Source organism: Eulemur rufifrons, chromosome 20 (assembly GCF_041146395.1).
Source record: "Eulemur rufifrons isolate Redbay chromosome 20, OSU_ERuf_1, whole genome shotgun sequence".
NCBI lineage: Eukaryota > Metazoa > Chordata > Mammalia > Primates > Lemuridae > Eulemur > Eulemur rufifrons.
In genome coordinates, this window is record NC_091002.1 from 23,374,068 (window position 1) to 23,400,559 (window position 26,492).

At 43.2% G+C, this 26,492-nt stretch overlaps 1 protein-coding gene across 1 annotated transcript in view; it reads left to right on the forward strand.

The window, feature by feature from the left end:
• The first annotated feature begins 8,633 nt into the window (after positions 1-8,633).
• PIGU (phosphatidylinositol glycan anchor biosynthesis class U) overlaps positions 8,634-26,492 on the forward strand; it is a 94,880-nt gene continuing 77,021 nt past the window's right edge. Inside the window, exons 1-2 of the mRNA XM_069495708.1 lie at positions 8,634-8,770; positions 22,714-22,778. Of these exons, the coding sequence (XP_069351809.1) occupies positions 8,641-8,770; positions 22,714-22,778 (195 nt within the window). The 5' untranslated portion in view covers positions 8,634-8,640. The remainder of the gene's footprint in view (positions 8,771-22,713; positions 22,779-26,492) is intronic.

A 26,492-nucleotide genomic window follows, 5' to 3' on the forward strand; every position in this document is an offset into this window, starting at 1 on the left:
TCAGAAACCTGTCCTGAGGACATTACGTAAGTCCAGATCTTTGGTTCCTTTTGGGCCTTTATAACTCTTGGGTGGAGGATTAAAGAGGGAGCTGGTGCGGGTTTCCCAGTGTGTCCCACCAGAGACCCCAGCCCAGGGCCAGGAGGCTGCTAGCACAAGAGACCGATAGTGAGAACCCCTGTTTCTGGGCCCAGTGCCACCACTGACTTGCTGTGCCATCCTGGGCCTAGCGTTACTCCTCTCTGGGCCTTAGTTTCCCAATCTGTACAAGGAACTAGATCAGGCCCTTTCTGTTTTTTTCAGTCTCAAAGATATCTTTAATTATCTCTTCCTACATGCTACTGCCTTCCACACATACCCACTTGGTTGATTTATTGTTTGTTTTTAAGTTTTTATATAGTGAAAAATCTGCATAGTCCCCACAGATGAAGCCATTGCTGTGTCTTTAATTCTTTTTGCCTTTATAGCAACCCTGGCTTTTTTCACTCTGTTTTTGTGTTTCTTTTTTTTTTTTTTTTTTTTTGAGACAGAGTCTCACTCTGTTGCCCGGGCTAGAGTGAGTGCCGTGGCGTCAGCCTAGCTCACAGCAACCTCAAACTGCTGGGCTTAAGCGATCCTACTGCCTCAGCCTCCCGAGTAGCTGGGACTACAGGCATGCGCCACCATGCCCGGCTAATTTTTTGTATATATATATTTTAGTTGTCCATATGATTTCTTTCTATTTTTAGTAGAGACGGGGTCTCACTCTTGCTCAGGCTGGTCTCGAACTCCTGACCTCCAGCGATCCACCCGTCTCGGCCTCCCAGAGTGCTAGGATTACAGGCGTGAGCCACCGCGCCCGGCCTGTTTTTGTGTTTCTTTTGCTGATTTTCTTGAGTTCTTTCCTTCTCATCTGGTCCAAATCTTGCAAGTCTGTGTTTGTTTTGCTTTCTCTTTGAATAATCCAAGGAATTGTAAATTTTTTTTTTTTTTTTTTTGAGACAGAGTCTCACTCTGTTGCCCAGGCTAGAGTGAGTGCCATGGCGTCAGCCTAGCTCACAGCAACCTCAAACTCCTGAGCTCAAGCGATCCTCCTGTCTCAGCCTCCCGAGTAGCTGGGACTACAGGCATGCACCACCATGCCCAGCTAATTTTTTCTATATATATATTTTTAGCTGTCCATATCATTTCTTTCTATTTTTTTTTTTAGTAGAGATGGGGTCTCGCTCTTGCTCAGGCTGGTCTCGAACTCCTGAGCTCAAACGATCCGCCCACCTCGGCCTCCCAGAGTGCTAGGATTACAGGCGTGAGCCACCGCGCCCGGCCAAGGAATTGTAAATTTTATCAAAGCCTGATTAGCCACCACCAAAGTGGTTCAAATCTGAAGACAGAGATAATAATACCTGCTGTGTTCTTGTACATTTTGATTATTCTTTCTCAAATGTCTGGATAGGTACTGTTGCCTTCTGAGGGTAAAGGACATCTATGGCCATTTGTTTCTGCTGAAACAGTTGGGCTGTCACGAACTCCTTTGCCTGGCTAGTCACCTGTGGCATTTATGATGGTGGCTGATCATTAAGCAGCCAGAGGTGAAAAAGTCCCCAGTTGTATTTATTTATTTATTTATTTATTGAGACAGAGTCTTGCTCTGTTGCCCAGGCTAGAGTGCCGTGGTGTCAGCCTAGCTCACAGCAACCTCAAATCTATAGTAGGGTCTCTATCATTCATTAGCATCATTCCTGGTCTGTTGCCCTCAAAGGTCTAATAGCAACTCCTAATTATTTTGTCTGCTTACTTCTATTTTGTGTAACTCCCTGATAGTCTATAAGCTATAGTATAGGAGGGACTGTCTATCTTCCTTACCACCATTTTTTTAAAGAGACAAGGTCTTGCTCTGTCATCTAGGTTGGAGTGCAGTGGTTCAATCATAGCTCACCACAGCCTCCAACTTCTGGACTTAAGAGATCCTCCCACCTCAGCCTCCTGGGTAGTTAGGACTACAGGCATGCACCACCATATCCAGTTAATTTTTTGTAGAAATGGGGTCTTTCTATGTTGCCCAGGCTGGTCTTGAACTGCTGGCCTCAAGAGATCTTCCTGCCTCAGCCTCTCAAAGTGCTGACATTGCAGGTGTGAGCCATCACGCCCAACCTACCATCATTATTATTAGTGGGTACACAACCTAGATGCTATAGCCTGCTACACACCTAGGCTATATGGTATAGCCTATTGCTCCTAGGCTACAAACCTGTATAGCATGTTACTGTACTGAATACTGTAGGCAACTGTAACACAATGGTAAGTATGTGTGAATTTAAATATATTTAAACATAGATGTGCCACAACATTATGATGGCTATGATATCACTAGGCGATAGGAATTTTTCAACTCCATTATATTCTTACGGGACTGCTGTCATACATGCAGTCCATCTTTGACCAAAATGTCTTTATGAAGCTCATAACTATACTCTTTTTTTTTTTTTTTTTTGAGACAGAGTCTCACTCTGTTGCCCAGGCTAGAGTGAGTGCCGTGGCATCAGCCTAGCTCACAGCAACCTCAAACTCCTGAGCTCAAGCGATCCTCCTGTCTCAGCCTCCCGAGTAGCTGGGACTACAGGCATGCGCCACCATGCCCGGCTAATTTTTTTTCTATATATATTTTTAGCTGTCCATATAATTCTTTCTATTTTTAGTAGAGATGGGGTCTCGCTCTTGCTCAGGCTGGTCTCGAACTCCTGAGCTCAAACGATCCGCCCACCTCGGCCTCCCAGAGAGCTAGGATTACAGGCGTGAGCCACCGCGCCCGGCCTCTATACTCTTTTTTTTTCATTAAATTAACTTCACTCAATTGCCTTTAGGGTATGTTGTCCTAAGACCAACATGGTAAATGCATCATTTGACTTCTCACATCATCTGACTTTTCTCTTGCTGCCCTGTACATAGCTAAGAGGCAGGTACAGGACCTAATCTCAATGAATCTCATGCTTTTTCCAAGAACACTGACTCTTGAATGGCATAGTGCAATGTTATTCAAAACTGGTTGAAGTTCACTCATTCCAGTGGTGGAATGCTTGACCTGATAGGTGCTTTCTGCTACCCAGGCTCTGTGTTCTTGGCTACCTGGGTCCTGACTATTCCAAGTTTGACTCTATAAGCTACCCAATGGCCTTCTAGTTAATTTCCTTTATGTTGAAGATGGCCAGAATAAGTTTGCTATTTGAAATCAAAGAGCTATACTAGATAGACTATATCTCCACAGTCTAGCACAGGATCTGACAATGGTAGATGCTCAATAAATGTTAAAGGAGGCCGGGCGCGGTGGCTCATGCCTGTAATCCTAGCACTCTGGGAGGCCGAGGCGGGTGGATTGCTCGAGGTCAGGAGTTCGAGACCAGCCTGAGCAAGAGCGAGACCCCGTCTCTACTAAAAATAGAAAGAAATTATATGGACAACTAAAAATCTATATAGAAAAAAATTAGCCGGGCATGGTGGTGCATGCCTGTAGTCCCAACTACTCGGGAGGCTGAGGCAGTAGGATCGCTTAAGCCGAGGAGTCTGAGGTTGCTGTGAGCTAAGCTGACGCCACGGCACTCACTCTAGCCTGGGCAACAAAGTGAGACTCTGTCTCAACAAAAAAAAAAAAAAAAAAAAAAAAAAAAAAAAATGTTAAAGGAAAAACTACCCAGGTGTGTGGCTTAATGCTGGTTACTAAATATCTCAGAGCCTGAATTTCTTCTTTTCCAGGTAACCCACATATCTTCTGGGATCTCTGGTTTCTCAGGAGAGAAATCACCTTACTACTTCTTTATCATTTCCCTCCTTTCTATTCTCTACCCTTCCTCCTCAACTACAACAACAAAACAACCCAACCCAACTAACCCAACCCAATCCAAATTCCTCTCATTTTCTCAGGGAGAGCAGCTTAACCACAATATGTGAAGCTAACATACAGATCCTGCTCTGCTACTTACTAGTTGTGTGACCTTAGACTAATTACTAAACCTCTTTGTGCTTCAGTTTCTTCATATGCATGTGGTGACAGAGAAATAACAGTACCTTTAATAATACATGTAGTAAATGAGACAATACATGTAAGGCACTCGAAATAGTACTTAGCACATAGTAAGCACTCAAGGCTTGCTGGCTATCATTGCTATTCTCATTTTTTTGTTGCATAAGCTACAGGATACCTATACCTTCAGGGTTATGTTTTTCAAGGTGTGGCTTCTGAATTACCAACATTAGAATTACCTGGAGAGGTTAAGAATGCAGGTTCCTGGGCTCCACCCCAGGCCTAGTGAATCACAGTCTCTAGGGCAGAACTACGAAATTGACTTTTTTTTTTTTTTTTTGTATTTGTTAATGGTTTATTTATCAAGAGAAACTATTCCTCAGCCCACATATTCATAGCTCAGGAATACAGGTCGTGACAAACTTCTATGTAAATCAACCCAAAGAATTCTTTTATGTTCCAAAATCAGATCAGGCGCGGTGGCTCACGCTTGTAATCCTAGCACTCTGGGAGGCCGAGATGGGGGAGGTGAGAGCATCGTTTGAGCTCAGAAGTTCGAGACCAGCCTGAGCAAGAGCGAGATCCTGTCTCTACTAAAAATAGAAAGAAATTATATGGACAACTAAAAATATATAGAAAAAATTAGCCGGGCATGGTGGCGCATGCCTGTAGTCCCAGCTACTCGGGAGGCTGAGGCAGAAGGATAGCTTGAGCCCAGGAGTTTGAGGTTGCTGTGAGGTAGGCTGATGCCACAGCACTCTAGTCCGGGCAACAGAGTGAGACTGTCTCCCCAAAAAAAAAGAAAAGAAAAGAAAAAAAAAAAATCACTTTGCACTCTGAAAGACACCAGCCTTCCTCATCGCCTCAAAATCTTTCATAGAGTCATTTATGTAGAAAGCTGCATATGCCTTCTTTCTTGGTTCAGCCACACCAAACTTACACAAAGCTGCAACCCCCAGGGATACAATGAATGTTCCAACAATATGAAACCGCAGACCACGCATCTGAGGTTTCGTCAAAGTGCTGGGAGCCATGGTAGTTACACTGTCCTTGATGGGTATGCCAACTTCAATATGTCCTTCCTGGTTGAGGGAGAAACGAACTGCCGGAAATTAACATTTAAAAAATCCATCTCCCAAGTGCTTCTAATACTTATCAACTTTTTAGGATATTGAAATATAAGCCAGGTGCAGTGGCATGCAACCTGTAGTCCCAGCTACTCTGGAGGCTGAGGTGAGTGGATTCCTTGAGCCCAGGAGCTCGAGGTTATAGTGTCCTATGATCACCCTGTGAATAGTTACTGCACTGCAGCTTGAGCAATATAGTGAGACTCCTTCTCTAAAAAAAAAAATATATTGAAATACATACAGTGTAAAATGCATCATTTTAAAGTGTATCATTCAGTGGTTTTTAGTATGTTCATGGAATAGTACAATCATCACCACAATCTAATTTTAGAACATTTTCATCTTCCCAAAAAGAAACTCTGTACCCATTAACAGTCATTTCCTATCCCTTACTCCCCTAAAACCCCCCAGCCTAAGCAACCACTAATTTACTTTCTCCCTCTACGGATTTGACCATTCTGGACATTTCATATAAATGGAATTGTGTAATATGTGGTCTTTTGTGACTGGCTTCTTTCACTTGGCATACTGTTCTCAAGGTTTATCCATTATTTTTTACTGACCAATTATATTCTATTGTACAGTTACACCACATTTTGCTTATCCATTCATGGGCAAACGAAATGGACATTTCAGTTGTTTCCATTTTTTGCCTTTATGAATGAGCTATGAACATTTCTGTACAAGTTTTTGTGTGGATAGATGTTTTCATTTTTTTTCCAGATACATAGCTAGTTGTTGAATCGTTGAGTCATAAGGCAACTCTGTTTAATATTTTGAAGAACTGCCAAACTGTTGTCCAAAGTGGCTACAGCATTGTTTCTACCTGCAAGATGTAAGGGTTCCAATCTCTCCACTTGCTTGCCAACACTTGTTATTGTCTGTCTTTTATTACAGACATCCTAGTGAGTTTGTTTTTTTTTTTTTTTTTTTTTTTGAGACAGAGTCTCACTCTGTTGCCCAGGCTAGAGTGAGTGCCGTGGCGTCAGCCTAGCTCACAGCAACCTCAAACTCCTGAGCTCAAGCGATCCTCCTGTCTCAGCCTCCCGAGTAGCTGGGACTACAGGCATGTGCCACCATGCCCGGCTAATTTTTTCTATATATATTTTTAGTTGTCCATATAATTTCTTTCTATTTTTAGTAGAGGTGGGGTCTCACTCTTGCTCAGGCTGGTCTCGAACTTCTGAGCTCAAACGATCCGCCCACCTCGGCCTCCCAGAGTGCTAGGATTACAGGCGTGAGCCACCGCGCCCGGCCAACATCCTAGTGAGTTTGAAGTGATATCTCATTGTGGTTTTCATTTGCATTTCCCTAATAACTAATGATGTTGAGCATTTTTTACATGCTTATTGACCATTTGTGTATTTTCCTTGGTGAGGTATATTCAAATCCTTTGCTCATTTTGGTATTTGTCTTTTATTAGTCTGGTTTTTTTTTTTTTTTTTGAGACAGAGTCTCACTCTGTTGCCTGGGCTAGAGTGCCGTGGCGTCAGGCTAGCTCACAGCAACCTCAAACTACTGAGCTCAAGCAATCCTGCCTCAGCCTCCCGAGTAGCTGGGACTACAGGCATGCGCCATCATGTCTGGCTAATTTTTTCTATATATTTTTAGCTGTCTAGATAATTTCTTTCTATTTTTTTAGTAGAGACAGGCTCTTGCTCTTGCTCAGGCTGGTCTCAAACTCCTGAGCTCAAAGGATCTGCCCTCCCCGGCCTCCCAGAGTGCTAGGATTACAGCCGTGAGCCACCACACCCGGCCTTTTTTTTTTTTTTTTTTTTTAACTTTTTTCTTTAAAACTTTTTTTTTAGAGATAGAGTCTCACTCTGTTGCCCAGGCTGGAATGCAGTGGCATGATCATAGCTTACTGCAGCCTTGAACTCCTGGGCTCAGGCAATCCTCTTGCCTCAGCCTCTAGAGTAGCTGGGACTACAAGTGCCTGCCACCATGCCCAGCTAGTTTTTTTCTTTTTGTAGAGACAAGGTCACGTTATGTTGCTCAGGCTGGTCTTGAACTGCTGGCCTCAGGTGATCCACCTGCCTTGGGCTCCCTAAATGTTGGGATTACAGGTGTTAGCCACCACACCTGGCCTACTTATATTATTCTTAAGACTACTGTATCTCTTTAACTACTCTCCAAGTTCCACAAAGGCAGAAGGTACAATTTTGTCACTGCAATATTCCCTAATACCCAATGCTAGGGGACATAGAGATCTTTAAAAAAAACATACACCTCACCACATCACTTTCTGGTTTAAAATTCTCCAATAGAACATGGATTGCACTTTGAATAAAGCCCAAATTCCCAAACATGGCCACTAGGTTGCTATCTGATTACCCATCTCCTCATCCACAACTTCTACTTTCTCCAGTTGAGCCATACTTGTTTCCTTTCTGATCCTCAAACACACCCTGCTGTTTCCTAACTCACAGTTTTTCCCCTCTGCTTGATTTCTCATCCTTTAGGTCAGCTCAAATGTCACCTCCTTCCAGAGCTTTCCCTGCTCACTTTGTCCAGTGTTACCACCATCCTTTCACCAAGTTATTCTCAATCATGCACTGTTTCACGTTTTTCCACAGAGCTGACATTTTCTTGTACATTTATTTAATAGTATTATAGCTAATATTTAAGCACTTATGATAAGCACTTTTCATACATTAACTAATGAAGTGGTGCTTATCAATGGGCTCTCCAAACCCAAACCCCTGATTTGTCGTGTTTACTGATTGCTGTGGTGTAAACACTCCCAACGGGAGGGATTTCAAGCTACCAACCTGAGGTAACCAAACACCTTTCGAGGACAGGAATATATAGTATTTACCACACTGATAACCTCAAGACCACAGATTTTTCAAAAGTAATGAAATAATTAAGAAATGATGAGTTTTGAGTACTTATTCCCTTGTTTTTAAAATAATTTGTTTAATTGTAAGTTCATATAATTTAATTTTCAATAATGGCTGCATTTAAAAGCGACTGGCACAATTTCTAATCATTCCTGAATTGTCTCTAGTGAGCCTACCATCAGTACATTTTTCAGATGAGGGGACCTAAGACACAGAAAGGTTAAGCAACTTGTTGAAGGTCGCAGAGCTAGTAAGTGTCTACAACTCCAAAATGTGTCCTCAAAACCGAATATAGAGCCCGGCAGAGAGCTGCCGTTCAATAAACCATCGTAAAGCAAATAAAAGAATAGTTATTGAACACTCTTTAAAAACATAAAAGGTAATCATTTTAACATTAAAAACATGCACACAGGAGTGCAATCAACATCTCTTTCAGGCTCCCTCCCAACCGCACACAAGCGACCACTTTCGCGTCTGCTTTCAGCGGCGCTTCCCCGGCGCGGTCCCGCGGCCCGGCCCGCCGCAAGGCTTCCTGGGAGGGGTAGTCCCCACGCCCGGCCGGTCCGGCGGCGGCAGCGGCGCGCGCCCGCCCGCGGGACTACACAGGGTGGCGCGCAGGTCGCGAGGCTCTTCCGCCTCGTCTTCCCTTCCCGCCTGCGCGCCCGCCCCAGTTATCATGGCGGCTCCCTTGGCCCTTGTGCTGGTGCTGGCCGTGACTGTGCGGGCGGCCTTGTTCTGCTCCAGTCTGGCCGAGTTCATTTCTGAGCGGGTGGAGGTGGTGTCCCCCCTGAACTCTTGGAAGAGAGGTGAGAGCGCCGGCTCCAGTACGCGGTCAGGCCCCGCCTGCGCTGTCCTGGCCTCTGTGAATGGGAGGCGGGGGCAGCGACCGCGGGCGCGCGGTGTTCTGAGAACTGAGCGGCTCTTGGGGTCCCGGGAGAGGGCGGGAGGGCGGGACGCGAGGGCGTGGCTGTTGAGGCGAGGGGGCGTAGGGGCGGTGTCCTGAGGTTTCGGCCCCAGGGGCCGGACCACCTGAGGGGTGGGAATCGGAGGGGGCGTGTCCCATTCGGAGTCCTGAGCCGTGGGGTGTGGTCCGAAGCAGGTTGGGATAAGAGGAGGGGGTGCAGTGTGGAGTAGGGTTTGCGCAGGGGATTGGGATTTGGCGCGGGATGGCCAGCGGTGCTCCCTGCGGTAGGGGATGGTGTGCGAGAGGGTCCAAGATGAGGGGACCAATCTTGTTTAAGTGAGGAGAGTCCCTGTGCATAGAAGCCTCTTCTCAGTCTGGGACTTGCGGTGCAGTTTTTCCTGCTGTTCCTTATTATTTATTCAAGGTTTTCATCAAACATTGTTTTATACTCGTGCCTCCAGTGAAACACAGAACTTGGGCTGAAGGAGCCACAGGCTAGTGAGAGAATCAAAGAGTTATAATAATTTGTAAAAAGTGTACTTCCTCTGTCCACCCAGTTCCTTCCTTAGTGTTCTGACCCTGAATAAACTGTCCTCTCCTTTTCCAGTTTCCTAAGGATGTGTGGGATTTGAGCTGACTCTTGAAGGACATAGGGGCTAGAAAGGAAGATTGGAGAAAAGGGGAGTTCGAGGTAGCAGAAGGTAAATAGCATCAAGAGATGTTCAAGGACGTAAAATATCCCAAGTAGGGGAGTAATGGAGTGGAGGTTAGTTTGGAGCCAGAGTTTGATGATTTTTTTTTTTTTTTTTTTGAGAGTCTTGCTCTGTATCCTGGGCTAGAGTGGCGTCAGCCTAGCTCACAGCAACCTCAAACTCCTGGGCTCATGTGATCCTCTTGCCTCAGCCTCCAGAGTAGCTGGGACTTCAGGTGCACACCACCACGCCCAGCGAATTTTTTCCCTATTTTTAGTAGAGATGGGGGTCTCACTCTTGCTCAGGCTGGTCTCGAACTCCTGAGCTCAAATGATCCCATCTTGGCCTCCCAGAGTGCTGGGATTACAGGCATGAGTCACCACGCCGGGCCAGTTTAATGATTTTTTTTCAAAAAACTTTTTTTCTGAAGTAGACTATACGTACAGTGCACATAATATAAGTGTAGAACTCAGTGAATTTTTTAAAGGCAACCACGAAAATGAGGTTTATTGAGGAGAGAAAGATAGGATTATAGAGCAAGAGAAGATAAAGGTTTATAGAGCGTGATACATACACCACAGATGATGACCGAACCCATTGCTGCAGCAAAATGAGAGCAAAAGGAAGGGGCAAAAATGAGTTGGTTTGGCTAGTTGTGGTGGCTCATGCCTGTAATCCTAGCAGTCTGGGAGGCTGAGGCAGGAGGATCGCTTGAGGTCAGGAGTTCGAGACCAGCCTGAGCAAGAGCAAATCCCTGTCTCTACTAAAAATAGAAAGAAATTGGACGGGCAACTATGGAAAAAATTAGCTGGGCATGGTGGCGCATGCCTTGTAGTCCCAGCTACTTGGGGGGCTGAGGCAGGAGGATTGGTTTAGCCCAGGAGTTTGAGGTTGCTGTGAGCTAGGCTGATGCCATGGCACTCTAGCCTGGGCAACGGAGCCAGACTCTGTCTCAAAAAAAGGGTTGGTTATGGTCTCAGTCTTGTTTAATAGTGCCCGGATTGGGACCTTCAGACATCACTATGGAACCACTTTGGACAGTTTGGAGTTGCATGGCCTGAGTCTTACTAGGCATACGGGGTGCTCTAGGTCAATTTCCGGACTCTATGGTACCTATGCCGCTTGGCTTGTGGGCTAGAGTGTCTTCTGCGTTCTTTTTCAGCTGGTGCACTAAGTACTGATTGGCGGATTCTAGGGTAGTCTCTCCTCCCCCAGGTATGGCAGTAGCTCAGGGCAGGATTAAGGGAGGGCAGGACCAAGATGGGGGCCTGGGACCCACCCTTGTCCTTCTTCCCAGATGGGGCAATTGCACCAAGGGCAGGGCACAATCTTTCGTCCCCAGGAGACCCGGAATCCCTTACTAACTACCGAACATTTCCCCAGTTTGTAGTCTAGAGGTCCAAATTATTGGGTAGGGGGCGTCGGCTCATCTTTCTGCTTCCTGCTGAGTTGGGGGCTGACGACCCCTGTTAGGGTGGCCTCTTATACGTTCTCCGGGGATCTTTCCAGGGTACTTCGGTATATGTTCTTTGTACATTGTTATAGTTATAGGTGTGAGGAGGAGGTAGGTGGCAGGGCTGGCAGATAATGTGGGACTATTTGTAGTTTGATGGCCTCTAGACAGGATGAAATAAATGTAGTTAGAAAATTCATGAAGATTGGCCCTGATATAAGAATTTCCAGTATGCAAAGTAACGGGGTGACCAAGGGAATTATTAAGGATATCCACCCAGGCCCAGGGATCTCACCTCGAGTCTGGAGATTGGAGGCAGACTCTAGGATGGCATCGATGTTGTCCTGAACCTGTCCTGACTTGTTAACAAAGAAGCAGCATTGTTCTTTTAAGAACAAGCAGGTGTAAGCTGGGCGCGGTGGCTCACGCGTGTAGTCCTAGCTTCCTGGGAGGCCAAGGCGGGAGGATAGCTGCAGCTCAGGGGTTCAACGCCAGCTTGAGCACAGTGAGACCCGGTCTTAAAAAAAAAAAAAGGGAGGTGCCCCCTTCTGCTGCAGTTAGAAGATCAAGGGCCCGCCTATTTTGTAAGGTGACCTTGGCAAGCGAATCTAACTGTTCCTGTAACAGGGCAAGTATATGGCTAGTTTTTACCAGGGCTCGTGCTGCCTCCTCAGCCAAAGACTGCTGCAGGCCCAAGGATGTGGCTACTCCATCAGTGACTGCTGTTCCCATAAAGGTAGAAAGTGGTGGTTTTGTTTGCCAGGGTAAAAGGTTTTTTTTTTTTTTTTTTTTTTGAGACAGAGTCTCACTCTGTTGCCCAGGCTAGAGTGAGTGCCGTGGCGTCAGCCTAGCTCACAGCAACCTCAAACTCCTGAGCTCAAGCGATCCTCCTGTCTCAGCCTCCCGAGTAGCTGGGACTACAGGCATGCACCACCATGCCCGGCTAATTTTTTCTATATATATTTTTTTAGCTGTCCATATAATTTCTTTCTATTTTTAGTAGAGATGGGGTCTCGCTCTTGCTCAGGCTGGTCTCGAACTCCTGAGCTCAAACGATCCGCCCACCTCGGCCTCCCAGAGTGCTAGGATTATAGGCGTGAGCCACTGCGCCCGGCCGGTAAAAGGTTTTTTACTCATGGATAAACACTTTGTGCTACTTATCTGAAGGAGCCACAGCGGGAGGAGTCTGCTTGAAAAGATACCGAAAATCCTCCAAGGGAATACATGAGTATTTTTGTCTGGTGTTGGAGTCCTTGTCCACAGGGGCCAGATGAGTTTCATTTTGGTCTTTCCATGGGTTCATCTGAGAATCATGCATCCAAGTGGGTATACTTGGAACCTTAATAGCAGCTGGGGTAGAATGTAAGACTGGATGAGGACCTTTCCACACTGGGGTTAGCTGGGATGTGGGGGACCCATCCTTCCACTGTTTGATGAGCACTAAGTCCCCGGCTGACAGAAAGGATTAGGGGAAGAAGGGTCTCTAGGCGGTAGCTTGTGTTCTTGTGATGTTTGCAAGAACTGAGCTACTTGAAGGGCCTGTTGGTGTCCAGCTGTTTCCTGTGAAGCAAAAGCAGGACAGTTGTCACTCTGTAAGGACTGGGAGAGGCCAAAACGAGATATGTCCTCCATAAGTCTTCGGGAAACTTCATGCGGCCTTTTCAGTCCTGCCATGAAGCTTCAACCCAGTGAGTAAAAATGTCAATAAACACTAATAAGTGCTTGACTCCTCTATAGGGAGGCATTTAGATGAAATCTATTTGCCAGTCCTCAGTGGAGTATGACCCCTTTCATTGGGCAGAGAGGCAAGTTTTACCATCAAAGCCCCTTGAAGATTATTGTTTTGGCAGATAGTATAGAGTGAGGTAACTTGTAAGAGGCCTGTGAGGCTGGGTTCCTCCTGAAGGTAGAAAGAAACCCACGCTCGCAATTAGAAAGCAAGTCACATCCTAGCTGGTTGATGGGACATTATCACATCCTCCCACAAACAAAACAAAGGGAGAGTAAAGAATTATTTGCTAGGGACCCCAGAGACTCTGGTGACCATAGAGGATTGAGTGCCCAGCTTCTGGAGTAAGTGAGAAGGACAGAGTAGGCAGCCCTGGTATCAAAAGGAAAATTTACTGGCTGTCCTGCCTGCCACCAGGGGGGTTACCCTTGGCTGCAGTCTAGTGATCATTATCTGCCTGGGGGGCTGACAGGAGCGGGCTCCTTCAGTGTTGTACCATGGTCTGGTCGGGGGTCCGACTCCCCTGCTGGGATAATTCCATAGGACAGAGTACTGTCCAGTGACCTGTTTGATGGTACCAGTGACAAGGGGCCTTGGACAGCCTGTCCTTATTGGGGCAGTTCTTGCCCCAATGCCCTTTACGTCAGCAGATGTGGCATCAGAGATCCCTTCCTTTGGTGGAGGCTTTGGCCGTTGGTCTGAATGTGGGCGCCAATGCTGTCTTTAACTGGGCATGCCTAGCTTCCTTCCTCTACTCCTTCTTCTGAGCCTGAGACTCGAACTCAGAAGTTGTTATAGTAAACAGAATTAGCAGCAGCTACCATATCATTAGGTGGTAGGGTCCTGGACAAGCTTCTGGAGTGTATTCCTAATATCTGGTGCTACTTGGGTCAAGAATTTGTCTTTTATTATCACCCTTCTGTTATTTGAATTAAGATCAAAAGTGGTGTGTCTCAGGCCAGGTGTGGGGGCTCACACCTGTAATCCTAGTACTCTGGGAGGCAGAGGCAGGAGGATCACTCGAGGTCAGGAGTTCGAGACCAGCCTGAGCAAGAGCGAGACCCCGTCTCTACTAAAAATAGAAAGAAATGATTTGGAGAGCTAAAAATATATATAGAAAAAAAATTAGCCGGGCATGGTGGCACATGCCTGTAGTCCCAGCTACTTGGGAGGCTGAGACAGAAGGATTGCTTAAGCCCAGGAGTTTGAGGTTGCTGTGAGCTAGGCTGACGCCACAGCACTCTAGCCCAGGCAAGAGAGTGAGATTCTGTCTCAAAAAAAAAAAAAAAAAAAAAAGAGTGGTGTGTCTCTGTTGCCTCCCAGAGCCAATCCAGGAAGGCTATGGGGTTTTCCCTGGGCCCCTGGGTTATGGTGGAGACCTTGGAATAATTGACTGCTTTTTGCCTGGAGGCCTTGAGGCCAGCCTGACCGCATCCTAAAAACTGTGTTCTTTCCCACTTCTCTTCTGAGGATTTATTATCCCACCCCGGGTCAGGCACAGACACTGCTGTTTCACCCAATGGATATCAAGGATCTGAAAGGCATAATCTGGTGGCAAATTTTTGTGCCTCTGTTAAAACACTGGATTTCTCAAAATCATTTAAAGTCTGGCTTAGAATAACATGTACATCTTTCCAAGCCAAGTTATAGTAGACACAAATGCTGGAATGTCTCTGCATACTTATCAGGGCGATTGGTGTAGCTTCCCAGATCCTGTGTTATTTGTTTTAACCTTACTAAAGGGCTTATGGACCAGGATTGGTCTGAACTCCCCCGCTGTTTCCACCAAGGGCAGGAGCCCAGTCATATTTCCTCCTGGCAGAGGTAGAGATGGCACCACCTTCTCTTTGTAGGCCCCCCTTCAGGCCTCCTTGAGTATGGGTGCAGCTCAGAACAGGTAGGAACCTGAGGAGGAGTTGTTAATACCATAGTCTTACTGAGCTCAGTGAATTTTTATGAACTATATACACTCATGATGTCAGCACCCAGATCAAGAAACAACATTGCCACCACTGTAGAAGTCTCCTTCATATCCTTTAAATGCCAGAGTTTTGATGTTATCCCATAGATGTTTTGGAATGGGGAATGGCATAATGAGTACCATTTATGAATAAGAGTTAAGGTTTTTAAAAATACTATATTCAAAGACTGTGATAAGACTTTTATATACCTTTTTTCATTTAGTCCTCACGGTAATTATGTGTGATAGATGGTCATTTCCCCCCCCTTTTACAAAAGAGGAAACAGATTTAGAGAAGTTAAATAATTTGCCCAGGTTTCCCCATTGGTGAATGGTAGTAAGATAGGAGTAATTGATGTGTGAGATGGTAAGAGCTTGGATTTAATATCTTTGCATATGATTACTTGTTGAACTGAATTGAAGCCACTTGGTTCCTGCTTTCTTCTGGATACTAGAAGACACAAGGTATTATAAGGCCCTCTCCTTCCTCTACTCTCTTAGCACTTTACGCATACCTGTATTAAGAACATTTCTCACCTTATATCATAATTACTTGTTTTTTTTTGGTTGTTGTTGAGACAGAGTCTCACTCTGTTGCCTGGGCTGTAGTGCCATGGCGCCAGCCTAGCTCACAGCAACCTCAAACTCCTGGGCTCAAGCAATCCTCCTGCGTCAGCCTCCCAAGTAGCTGGAACTACAGGCACACGCCACCATGCCCGGCTAATTTTTTTCTATGTATTTTTAGTTGTCCAGCTAACTTCTTTCTATTTTTTTTTTTAGTAGAGACGGGGTCTCGCTCTTGCTCAGGCTGGTCTCGAACTCCTGAGCTCAAACGATCTGCCCGCCTTGGCCTCCCAGAGTGCTAGGATTACAGGCATAAGCCACCGCACCCCGCCCATAATTACTTGTTAATATCTGGTTTTTCCACCGTACTATGAGCCCCTTGAAGGACTGTTTTATTCATTCCTGAATTCTGTTGTGCCTGGCATAGAGCAGGTGTGTGTAGTTGCTGCTGAATAAATATGGAAGAAAAGAAAGCCTAAGATCTGGTTACTTAGAGGATGGACAGGATGATCTAGATAAGACAATGTTGTATGTTGATTAAGAGCACAGGGTCTGGAATCTCTTTCTCTGGCTCTACTACTTACTAGCTATGTGACCTCTAACATCAATTTTCTCATCTGTAAAATAGGAAGTTATACTGTGTATCCTGTTAAATGAGATAATCCGTGTTAAAGCTCAGCACAATAATGAAAGCCAAAAGGGCTAATTCTAAGGTTTTGAGTTTAGTTACTAGAAGAACAGTGGTGATGTTGGTTGAAATAGGTGACTCAGAAAGGATAGAGGAGTGTTTCATGTGGGTATACGGTAATAGGATGATATTCAAAGGTTTAGATCTGGAGCTTGAGGTCAATGTCAGGGTTAGAGGGAGATTTGTGAATCATATCATCTGGATCTGATTAAGTCAGGATGATTATTTGTCCCATTTTGGAGGGAGGGTACAACATCTGTAAGTATCACTAGTCTTCAAAGTATACCTTCAATGGGATATTTTTTTAAAGCAGCTGATTGAAGATGGGTGTCATGGCACATATGTGTAGTTCTAGCTACTCAGGAGGCTGAGGTGGGAGGATCGCTTGAGCCCAGGAGTTTGAGAGACCCTCATTCCCACCCCCTCCCAAAAAGCAGATGATTGTATTAACCCCCCAAAGGCAGGCATTTAAAAATACTAAAGTAGGAGCCCTTCTGGTTTCATAAGACTTTTTTTCTTTTTTGAGACAGGATCTTGCTCTGTTACCTAGGCTGGCTTGCAGTGGCGTCATCATAGCTCACTGCAACCTCAAACTCCTGGGCTCAGGTGATCCTCCTGCCTCAGCCTCCCAAGTGGCTGGGACTACAGGCACATGCCACCACGCTCAGCTAATTTTTCTATTTTTTGTAGAGACAGGCTCTCACTCTTGCTCAGGCTGGTCTCAAACACCGTGCCCGGCCTTCACACGACATTTTGAGTTGAGTGATTGGTTCTTTGGGCGAAGGGACCTGGATCCAAATAGATTTTGATTGGCTGTAGTAGGGACTAATTTTTTTAAATGGGAATAAGTTGTATACTTGGAGGGGATGATTACTGTGTTCAAATATCTGAGGAGTTTTAAGTCAGTGTGTTATCAATTTTTTTGATATGCAGATGATAGTATCCCAACACAGACTGGCCAATGTATAATAAAAAGCGAATTTATTGGCCTTTATAACTGAACATTCCAAGGACAGATCCTGACTTCAGGCCTAGCTGAACCCAGTGACTCAATGATCTCATCAGGACTAATTCTTTCTCCATCTTGGCATTCGCTGCATTCAGGCAGGCTCTTCCCAGGTGTTGGCAAGAGTGGCCACTGGTAGCCTCTAATTTTTATATCATCAGAGTACCAAGTCCAGTGGAAAGTGGGTGACTTTTTTTCAATGAGCACAACAAAAGCCCTGGAGTTGAGTCACACTGAACTGATTTGGGTTGTGTATCAATTCTTCAGCCAATTACTATCGTCAGGTTGGGTCATATATCTACCTCTTTGGAGAGGAGGCAGCCTTACCCAAAATGTAGAAGATGGGGGTATCACACAGGAAAGACTAGGGTGCTGTTACCAGAAAAGGGGGAAATTGATGCTGGGCTGGCAAAAATAATGTATCCATTACAATAAGAAAGAGATATTTTCTGTGTCACCTATTTCTACAAATCCATTTCTTTGATATTCTAACTAAAATATTAATATATATGAATTGCCTGCTTGAGAGCAAGCATGGACTTCCCCGTCTGATAAAAATAATAAGAATTAACACATGATGTTTTCTGCATGACAGGTACTGTTCTGAGCACTTTAGGTATGTTAATAAACAAATTTGATCTCTATAATGACCTTGTGATGTAAATACTGTTATTAACCCCATTTTATAGATGAGAAAATTGAGGCATGGAGAGATTAAGTCACTTGCCCGAGGTCACATAGCTACTAATGTTTTGTATGAAGAGCGAACAATCTTTAGGCATGGCTGTTATACCAGAGTTCACACTATACCATCTTGTTTGGAAATCTGTCAGGAATAATATTGGAACCTTTTTGTCATGTTTTGGTCTTTCCTCAGCCTTTTACCTAAAGATTAGGAATTAGTATGAGTTTAGCTTATTGAGTTCAGGGTAGAGCCCAAGTCATTACTACTTACTGAAAAACCTACCACTAATGCACCTATAAGAGTCAGAGTGAGGGGGAACAATATTAATGACATCTTTGCATTTTTTAATGTGTTTTTACTCAAATAAATATCCCTAGACACTATAGCTTAGTCTTGCCCTTAAAAAATTTTTTGTATGTCTTTTTTTTTTTTTTTTTTTTGAGACAGAGTCTCACTCTTTTGCCCAGGCTAGAGTGCTGTGGCATCAGCCTAGCTCACAGCAACCTCAAACTCCTGGGCTCAAGCGATCCACCTGCCTCAGCCTCCCAAGTAGCTGGGACTACGGGCATGCGCCACCATGCCCGGCTAATTTTTTCTATATATTTTTAGTTGTCTGAGTAATTTCTTTCTATTTTTTTTTTTTTTTTTTAGTAGAGATGGGGTCTCGCTCTTGCTCAGGCTGGTCTCGAACTCCTAACCTCGAGTGATCCACTCACCTCGGCCTCCCAAGTAGTAGGAGTACAGGCATGAGCCACTGTGCTCGGCCTGTATGTCTTTAATTATTTAAAAAAAATTTTTTTAGAGACAAGAGTCTCACTCTGTCACCTAGGCTGGAGTGCAGTAGCCCCATCATAGCTCACTGTAACCTTGAACTCCTGGGGTCAAGCAATCCTCTCACCATAGCCTCTGTAGTAGCTGGGACTACAGGCCTGCACCACCACACTCGGCTAAGTTTTTTAAAAAAATGTTTTTAGAAACAGGGTGTAACTATGTTGCCCAAACTGATCTTGAACTTCTGGCCTCAAGTGATTCTCCCACCTCGGCCTCCTAAAGTGCTGGGATTATGGTCATGAGCCACCACGCCTGGCCCAAAGTTTTTAATCATGTGCATGAAAATAAGAAAAATAAGGACAGTGTAAGAAGTTTATCATAAAGCTAAATGTATTTAATTTAAAATATTCTGAGTTTATGTTCTCCCTATATTTTTTAATTTTATAGTAAATCGTAGGTTTTTTTAAAAAAACTATTTTTACATGAGGTTGACCCTTCCTCCAGATTAATTATCATTAAGTGCATGATGTCATATTTAATTATCAAAATAAAAGAACCACATTCCAGGCACTTGACAGAGAATACATTAACAAATTCACTAATGCACAATATCTAGTAAAAGCATATCTGAGAGGAATTACATTTTAGATAACTGCCTGAAAGGTGTGCAGTCTGTCCTCTAGCTACATACTTGAAAATATCCCTCTGGATTAAACCAGACTAATGGAGAGTTACATTCCTGGGCAGCCTCATACTGGTCCCCTGTATAGTTGCTTTTTCTGCTCTGTGGTAGGATGCCATCAGTTTAGGCTGAAAGATGCCTTGTGAAGTAGCCTGATGATCATCTCCGTGGGTCTCCAGTGAAGGGTTTTCTTTTCCCCTTGAGGCAGGGTCTTGCTCTATCACCTAGGCTGGGATGCAATGACCTCATCATTGCTCACTGCAACCTCACACTCCTGGGCTCAAACGATCCCCCTACCTTAGCTTCCTGAGTAGCTGGGACTGTAGGCACGCGATATCAGCTGAGCTAATTTTTCTATTTTTTGTAGAGATAGGGTCTTACTCTTGCTCAGGCTGGTCTTGAACTCCTGGGCTCAACTAATCCTCCAGTGTCAGCCTCCCAAAGTGCTAGGATTACAGGTGTGAGCCACCTCTCCCAGCCTTAGTGAGGGGTTTAATGGCTGTGTTACACAGCAATCTCTTATGGGACTCCTTCAGGGAGACTTCTTTCTGGTTCAGTTACATTGATCTTGAGCAACAGGCTTTGTTTTATCTTATGACCACCATGAATTGTGTAATTGATTAGTTTTTGTTTTTTTTTTTTTTAAGAGACAGAGTCTCACTCTGTTTCCTAAGCTGGAATGCAGTGGCATGATCATATTTCACTGTAACTTTGAACTCCTGGGCTCAAGCAATTTCCCTGTCTCAGCCTCCTGAGTAGCTAGGGCTATAGTTATGTACCACCATGCCCAGGTAATTTTTAAAATTTTTTGTAGAGATGAGGTCTTGCTGTGTTGCCCAGTGTGGTCTCAAACTCCTGGCCTCAAGCAGTACTCCTGCTTCGGCCTCCCAAAGCATTGGGATTATAGGCGTGAGCCACAGGGCCAGCCAAGTTTCCTTCTTTAGGGTGGATCTATAAAGTTTAAAGTCATATTTATGGCCCACAAAATATGTAGTTTTTAAAAATAGGCTTTGTAGCTTTGATTTTATTTTTCAATTATTTATTTTTGAATAGGTAATTCAGTCACCTGGTTCAAAAATCAAAGGTACACAAGGCTGTATGATTTAAAGTCACCCTTCTACCAATTTCCTATAGCCACTTGGTTCTATTCCCTGGAGGCAACCATTGTTACTGGTTTCTTAATGTATCCTTCTGAGATATTTTTTGCATTTATAAGCGTATACATTTTACAGGTTTTTATAGCTCAATTTTATGTTTTTTCTTATCCTTTGTCACCCATTAAAAAATTTTTTCCCTGTTTCTTTTTAATAATTATAAAATAATATGCTCATTGCTAAAGATTCAGAAAATGAAGAAAAGATCAAAGACCTGTAATCTTATGACCCAGATGGTCACTGTTAATATTTTAATGTTTATTTTTCCAGGCATTTCTCATTGAATACATATTAATTTTCTCTCTCTTAAATAATTAAATGAATGAATGCTTATAAAAATTTAAAATAGAGTGTGTTATTTGCATCAGTATTTTATCTCTATTAATGTTTGTGCTCATCACTACATATAAAAAAACTTGGATATATCAATGTAACTTAATTTTTTATTTTCATACCAGCATTGCAGACACTTGAGAAAGCTGTATCTTGCAGGCTTGACCTAACTGTTTTTCCTTAAAAATCTGGAATATAATTTTACTGCATTTACTGGACTAAATGATACAAAGCATTTGGAAAAAAAATTTAAATAAAACTCTACCATACTTTACATGTTGTGTTATGACCTGATTTTCATTTAAGAATATTTCATGGATAGCTTTCCTTCAGTAAATATAGACCTCTAGTATACTTTTTTATTTTAACTCTTAATTTTGAAATAATTTAGATTTTCAAAAAAAATTACAAATATGGTACGTAGCGTTCCTGTTTACCCTTTATCCAGCCCCTTCTAATGTTAATATCCTGTATTATCATAGTGCAATGACTATAAACCAGAATATTGACATTGATCTAATACTATTAATAGTATTAGAAATATCCATGAAATATTCTTTTTTTTTTTTTTTTTTTTTATTTCAGCTTGTTATGGGGGGTATAAAAGTTCAGGTTACATACGTTGCCCATGTACCGCCTATCCCCCCTCCATGAAATATTCTTAAATGAAAATCAGATTTTTAAGGAAAAACAGTTAAGTTAAGCCTGCAAGATACAGCTTTCTCAAGTGTCTGCAATGCTGGTATGAAAATAAAAAATTAAGTTACATTGATATATCCAAGTTTTTTTATATGTAGTGATGAGCACAAACATTAAGACCTTATAAGGTCTTAGAAAGCCAACAGACCTTATAAGAATTTCACCACTTTGCCCCACTTATGTCTGTTTTCTGGTCCAACATCTAATCTGTGATTCCACTTTGTGTTTAGTTATTTTGTCTCTTTAGTCTCTTCTAATATGGGACACTTCCTCAGACTTAACATTTTTAAGAGTTCTGGCCAGTTATTTTGTCACTCAGTTTGGATTTGCCTTATGTTTTCTCACAATTAGATTGAGGTTATGCTTTTTTTGGCGAGGATATCACATTTTTGGTACAAGGACTAGAGAAGTGTTTTTATCTCTGTCTTAGTGTATCATATTAGGAGGTCCTTGATGCCGATGTGTTAAGTTGGTCACATGGTTAACTAGTCACATGGTTAAAATAGTGCCAGTTTTATCCATGTAAAATTATTTTTCCCCTTGCAAATATTCTGTTTTTCATTATATTTTTGCCCACTAATTTTAGCATCCATCAATGAACTTGTCTTTCACAATTATTAGTGTGGGGTCTGATGGTGATTTTCTATTCCATAGTTCCTTCTACATTTGATCTGTAGAATTCTATATAAGGAAGCTCTCTTTTCTCTTCCATTTATTTATTTATTCAATTATTTATAACATAGAATAATTTTTAATTATGAACTATTTCATTATATGTAGATATGTAGATATATATTATATCAGAACTCATTTAAATAAATCTCCATTAATGAACATTGGGATTATTTCTAATAGTTCCCTAATCTGAGCACTATAATGAACATACCTCTTTGGGTACTTGTCCAGTTATTTCTCTAGGATAAACTGCCCTAAAAACTATCATTTGTGGGTCAAAAGGCACACACTTAAAAAGACATACTGCACTGTAGAAAAGTTAATACAAATGTCAAACTCAAACAAGCGGCATAATTGGGAGTGAGTGTGTATTTCCCTACACTATGGCAACATTTCTCAACATCTTCTGATTTGTTATCTTATTGTGTTTTGGAATGGGGCAGGTTATATATAAATAAAACAATTTTTTAGAGTGGGAGGAAATTATAAGGAAATAGAAGGAAGCTTATAGTTTAACATAGAACTTTCTCATAATGAGTGCTGCCCACAATGGAAAAGGACGCTCTGTATAGAAGAGAGTTCCCCATTATTGGAAATGTTCAAATCAAGACTTAAAGCCACTTGCTGGGGATAAGGTAAGGGGTTTGATAAATTCTGAGGCTTTTCTTGGTCCTGAGGATTATCTAGCACTTTGGTTTATAGCTGCCTGCTGTGTCTCCTAAGTCTGAGTGAATTTGGATGTCTTATTTTTCAGTGGTTGAAGGCCTTTCACTGTTGGATTTGGGAGTATCTCCATATTCTGGAGCTGTATTTCATGAAGTAAGTGTTCTTGTTTTTTTCTCTGGGTACTAAGAGTAGTTTACAGTCACAGATACCAAATCTTAACCTCTGTTTTGTACATTTAAGAAGATCTATTTTTAAAAATCATATTTAGAAATAGCCCATTTTTAGATGTCTTCTGCATAAGAAAGAGGTTTTGCAATTGCAGTGGAAATGATCCAGATTAAGATTGTAATTTGGAAAGCACATGAGGTTTCTGTAAAATTACCATTTTTAATGGCAAATAAACTTATTTAGTTGTAAACAGTCCAGAGTCCATGAATAGGTTGTATGCTAATTAGCATGTAATTTATTTTTTGGAACATGCTTTCCCATGAAAACTGTGACAGCAATGTTGTTTTCTTAGAAAGCCTACAAATGGCCGGGCGTGGTAGCTCAGGCCTGTAATCCTAGCACTCTGGGAGGCCAAGGCGGGCGGACTGTTTGAGCTCAGGAGTTCAAGACCAGCCTGAGCAAGAGTAAGACCCTGTCTCTACTAAAAAAATAGAAAGAAATTAGCTAGACAACTAAAAATATATATATAAAAAATTAGCCAGGCACGGTGGTGCAAGCCCTGTAGTCCCAGCTACTCAGGAGGCTGAGGCAGGAGGATCACTTGAGCCCAGGAGTTTGAGGTTGCTGTGAGCTGGGCTGACGCCATGGCACTCTAGCCCGAGCAACAGAGTGAGACTCTGTCCAAAAAAAAGAAAGCCCACAAAAGCCATTTAACCCATAAAATTAGGTCTTAAGAATAGTAAAAACACTCTTAAGGCCGGGCGCGGTGGCTCATGCCTGTAATCCTAGCACTCTGGGAGGCCGAGGTGGGCAGATCGTTTGAGCTCAGGAGTTCGAGACCAGCCTGAGCAAGAGCGAGACCCCACCTCTACTAAAAATAGAAAGAAATTATATGGACAGCTAAAAATATATATAGAAAAAATTAGCTGGGCATGGTGGCGCATGCCTGTAGTCCCAGCTACTCGGGAGGCTGAGACAGGAGGATCGCTTGAGCTCAGGAGTTTGAGGTTGCTGTGAGCTAGGCTGACGCCACGGCACTCACTCTAGCCTGGGCAACAAAGTGAGACTCTGTCTCAAAAAAAACAAAAAAACAAAACAAAACAAAAAAAAAACACTCTTAATTAGGTCAGCATCATCTCTTGTTTGGGTTACCGCAGTAGGTTCGTGGTAAGTCTTTCTGCGTTCAGTCTTGCTTGTTTACTCTTTATACTGCAGTCAGGACCATCTTTCTAAAATGTGAATCTGATTTTTGTCACTGTCTTGTTCAGCACTTTTGAATGTTCACCATTGACCTCAATAAAATCCAAACACCTTGAGGGGGCAAAGTCCTACAGACCCTCGTCACCACATCAGCCACATGTTTTCCCACTCTCCTTCTCATTCTTAGTGGCCATATCATTTTAAAGTAGAAGTCTTCTAATTTGATAATTTATCACCTAATTTTTATAGTTACCTCCTTCATATATACTTTTTTTTTGAGGCAGAGTCCCGCTCTGTCACCCTGGCTAGAGTGCTGTGGTGTCAGCCTAGCTCACAGCAACCTCAAACTCCTGGGCTCGAGCAATCCTCCTGCCTCAGCCTCCCAAGTAGCTGGGACTACAGTCATGTGCCACCATTCGTGGCTAATTTTTTCTATATATTTTTAGTTGTCCAGCTAATTTCTTTCTATTTTTTTAGTAGAGACGGGGTCTTGCTTTTGCTCAGGCTGGTCTTGAGCTCCTGAGCTCAAACTATCCGCCTGCCTAGGCCTCCCAGAGTGCTAGGATTATAGGCATGAGCCCCTGCCTCCGGCCTACATATATATTTTGAGAATAGTTTTTTTTTTTCTTTTTTTTTTTTTGGCTCGTCTGTCTAATCTTTCAAAAGCATTCAACTTGGTCCTCACAGATATAACAGCTGTCTTTTGTGATCGTATTTTATCATCTCTGTATTAATATCTGATTGAATCACAATAAGAACCACTGGCAGAAACAGAAACAATTTAAGAGACTCTTAATAAGTATGTGTGGGCATGCCAAAGAGTAGCCCATTGGCCATAAGGGCTCAGTGTGCTGTAGGCCTTGGGCAGTATGTTTTCTAGACAGAGTAAGAACCCCCTGAGAGATTTCTGTCATACTTTTACTATGCTACAGCACCACATTCCCTATTATCTAGATGTCTTTGCTCCTGCTGTTGTTTCCTTGTGGAGCGCATCCTTCCCTCATTTTGTGGTTGGCTCTACTGTTCAGCTATTAGCTTAGGTTTTACCTCCTCGAGAAAGCTGTCTCTCATCACCTTATCACCTTCGACTAGGTTAGATGTTACTCCTCCTATATCTTCCCAAGAATCTTGTGTTTGTTTTTATCATGGCTCATATCACATTTTATTTTATTTTATTTTATTTTTTTTTAATATTTTTTTTTTTTTTTTGAGACAGAGTCTCACTCTGTTGCCCAGGCTAGAGTGAGTGCCGTGGCGTCAGTCTAGCTCACAGCAGCCTCAAACTCCTGAGCTCAAGCGATCCTCCTGTCTCAGCCTCCCGAGTAGCTGGGACTACAGGCATGCACCACCATGCCCGGCTAATTTTTTCTATATATAGTTTTAGCTGTCCATATAATTTCTTTCTATTTTTTTGAGTAGAGATGGGGTCTCGCTCTTGCTCAGGCTGGTCTCGAACTCCTGAGCTCAAACGATCCGCCCACCTCAGCCTCCCAGAGTGCTAGGATTACAGGCGTGAGCCACCGCGCCCGGCCTATTTTTTTTTTTTTTTGAAACAGAGTCTCGCTCTGTTGCCTGGACTAGAGTGCCGTGATGTCAAGCTCACAGCAACCTCAAACTCCTGGGCTCAAGCAATCCTTCTGCCTCAGCCTCCCAAGTAGCTGGGACTATAGGCATGTGCCACCATGCCCAGCTAATTTTTTTCTATATATATTTTTAGCTGTCCAGATCATTTCTTTCTGGGTTTTTTTTTTTTTTTTTTTTTTTTTTGTAGAGATGGGGTCTTGCTCTTGCTCAGGCTGGTCTCGAACTCCTGACCTCAAGCAATCCTCCTGCCTCAGCCTTCCAGAGTGCTAAGATTACAGGCGTCAGCCACTGTGCCCAGCCTCTGTTTTTTTTTTTTTTTTTTTTGAGACAGATTCTTGCTCTGTCACCTGGGCTAAAGTGCTGTGGTATCAGCCTACCTCACAGCAAGCTCAAACTCCTGGGCTCAAGAGATCCTCCTGCCTCAGCCTCCTGAGTAAGAGTAGCTGGTACTACAGGCATGCGCCACCACGCCTGGCTAATTTTTTTCTATTTTTAGTTGCCCAGCTAATTTATTTCTATTTTTAGTAGAGATGGGGTCTTGCTCTTGCTGAGGCTAGTCTTAAACTCCTGGCCTCAAGCGATCCTCCTGCCTCAGCCTCCCAGAGTGCTAGGATTACAGGCATGAGCCACCGCCAGGCCTCATACCACATTCTTGAAATAGCTTCTGTATTTGTTTTACTTATTATGATAATACTCTCTTCAGAACAGGTGCTGGCACCTTTTCATCCCTTATGCCTCGTGCCTACCTCTATCTGCATATGTATTACAATCCCTCCCTCTCTTCTCTCCTTCCTTTAATAAAGATTTGCTAAGTATCTACCAAATGCCAGCCACTCTGCTAGGTCCTCAGGATATAAAACAAGGCACAGTCTCTGGCTTCATGGTGCTTATATTTCTGAGAGAAACAGACATTAA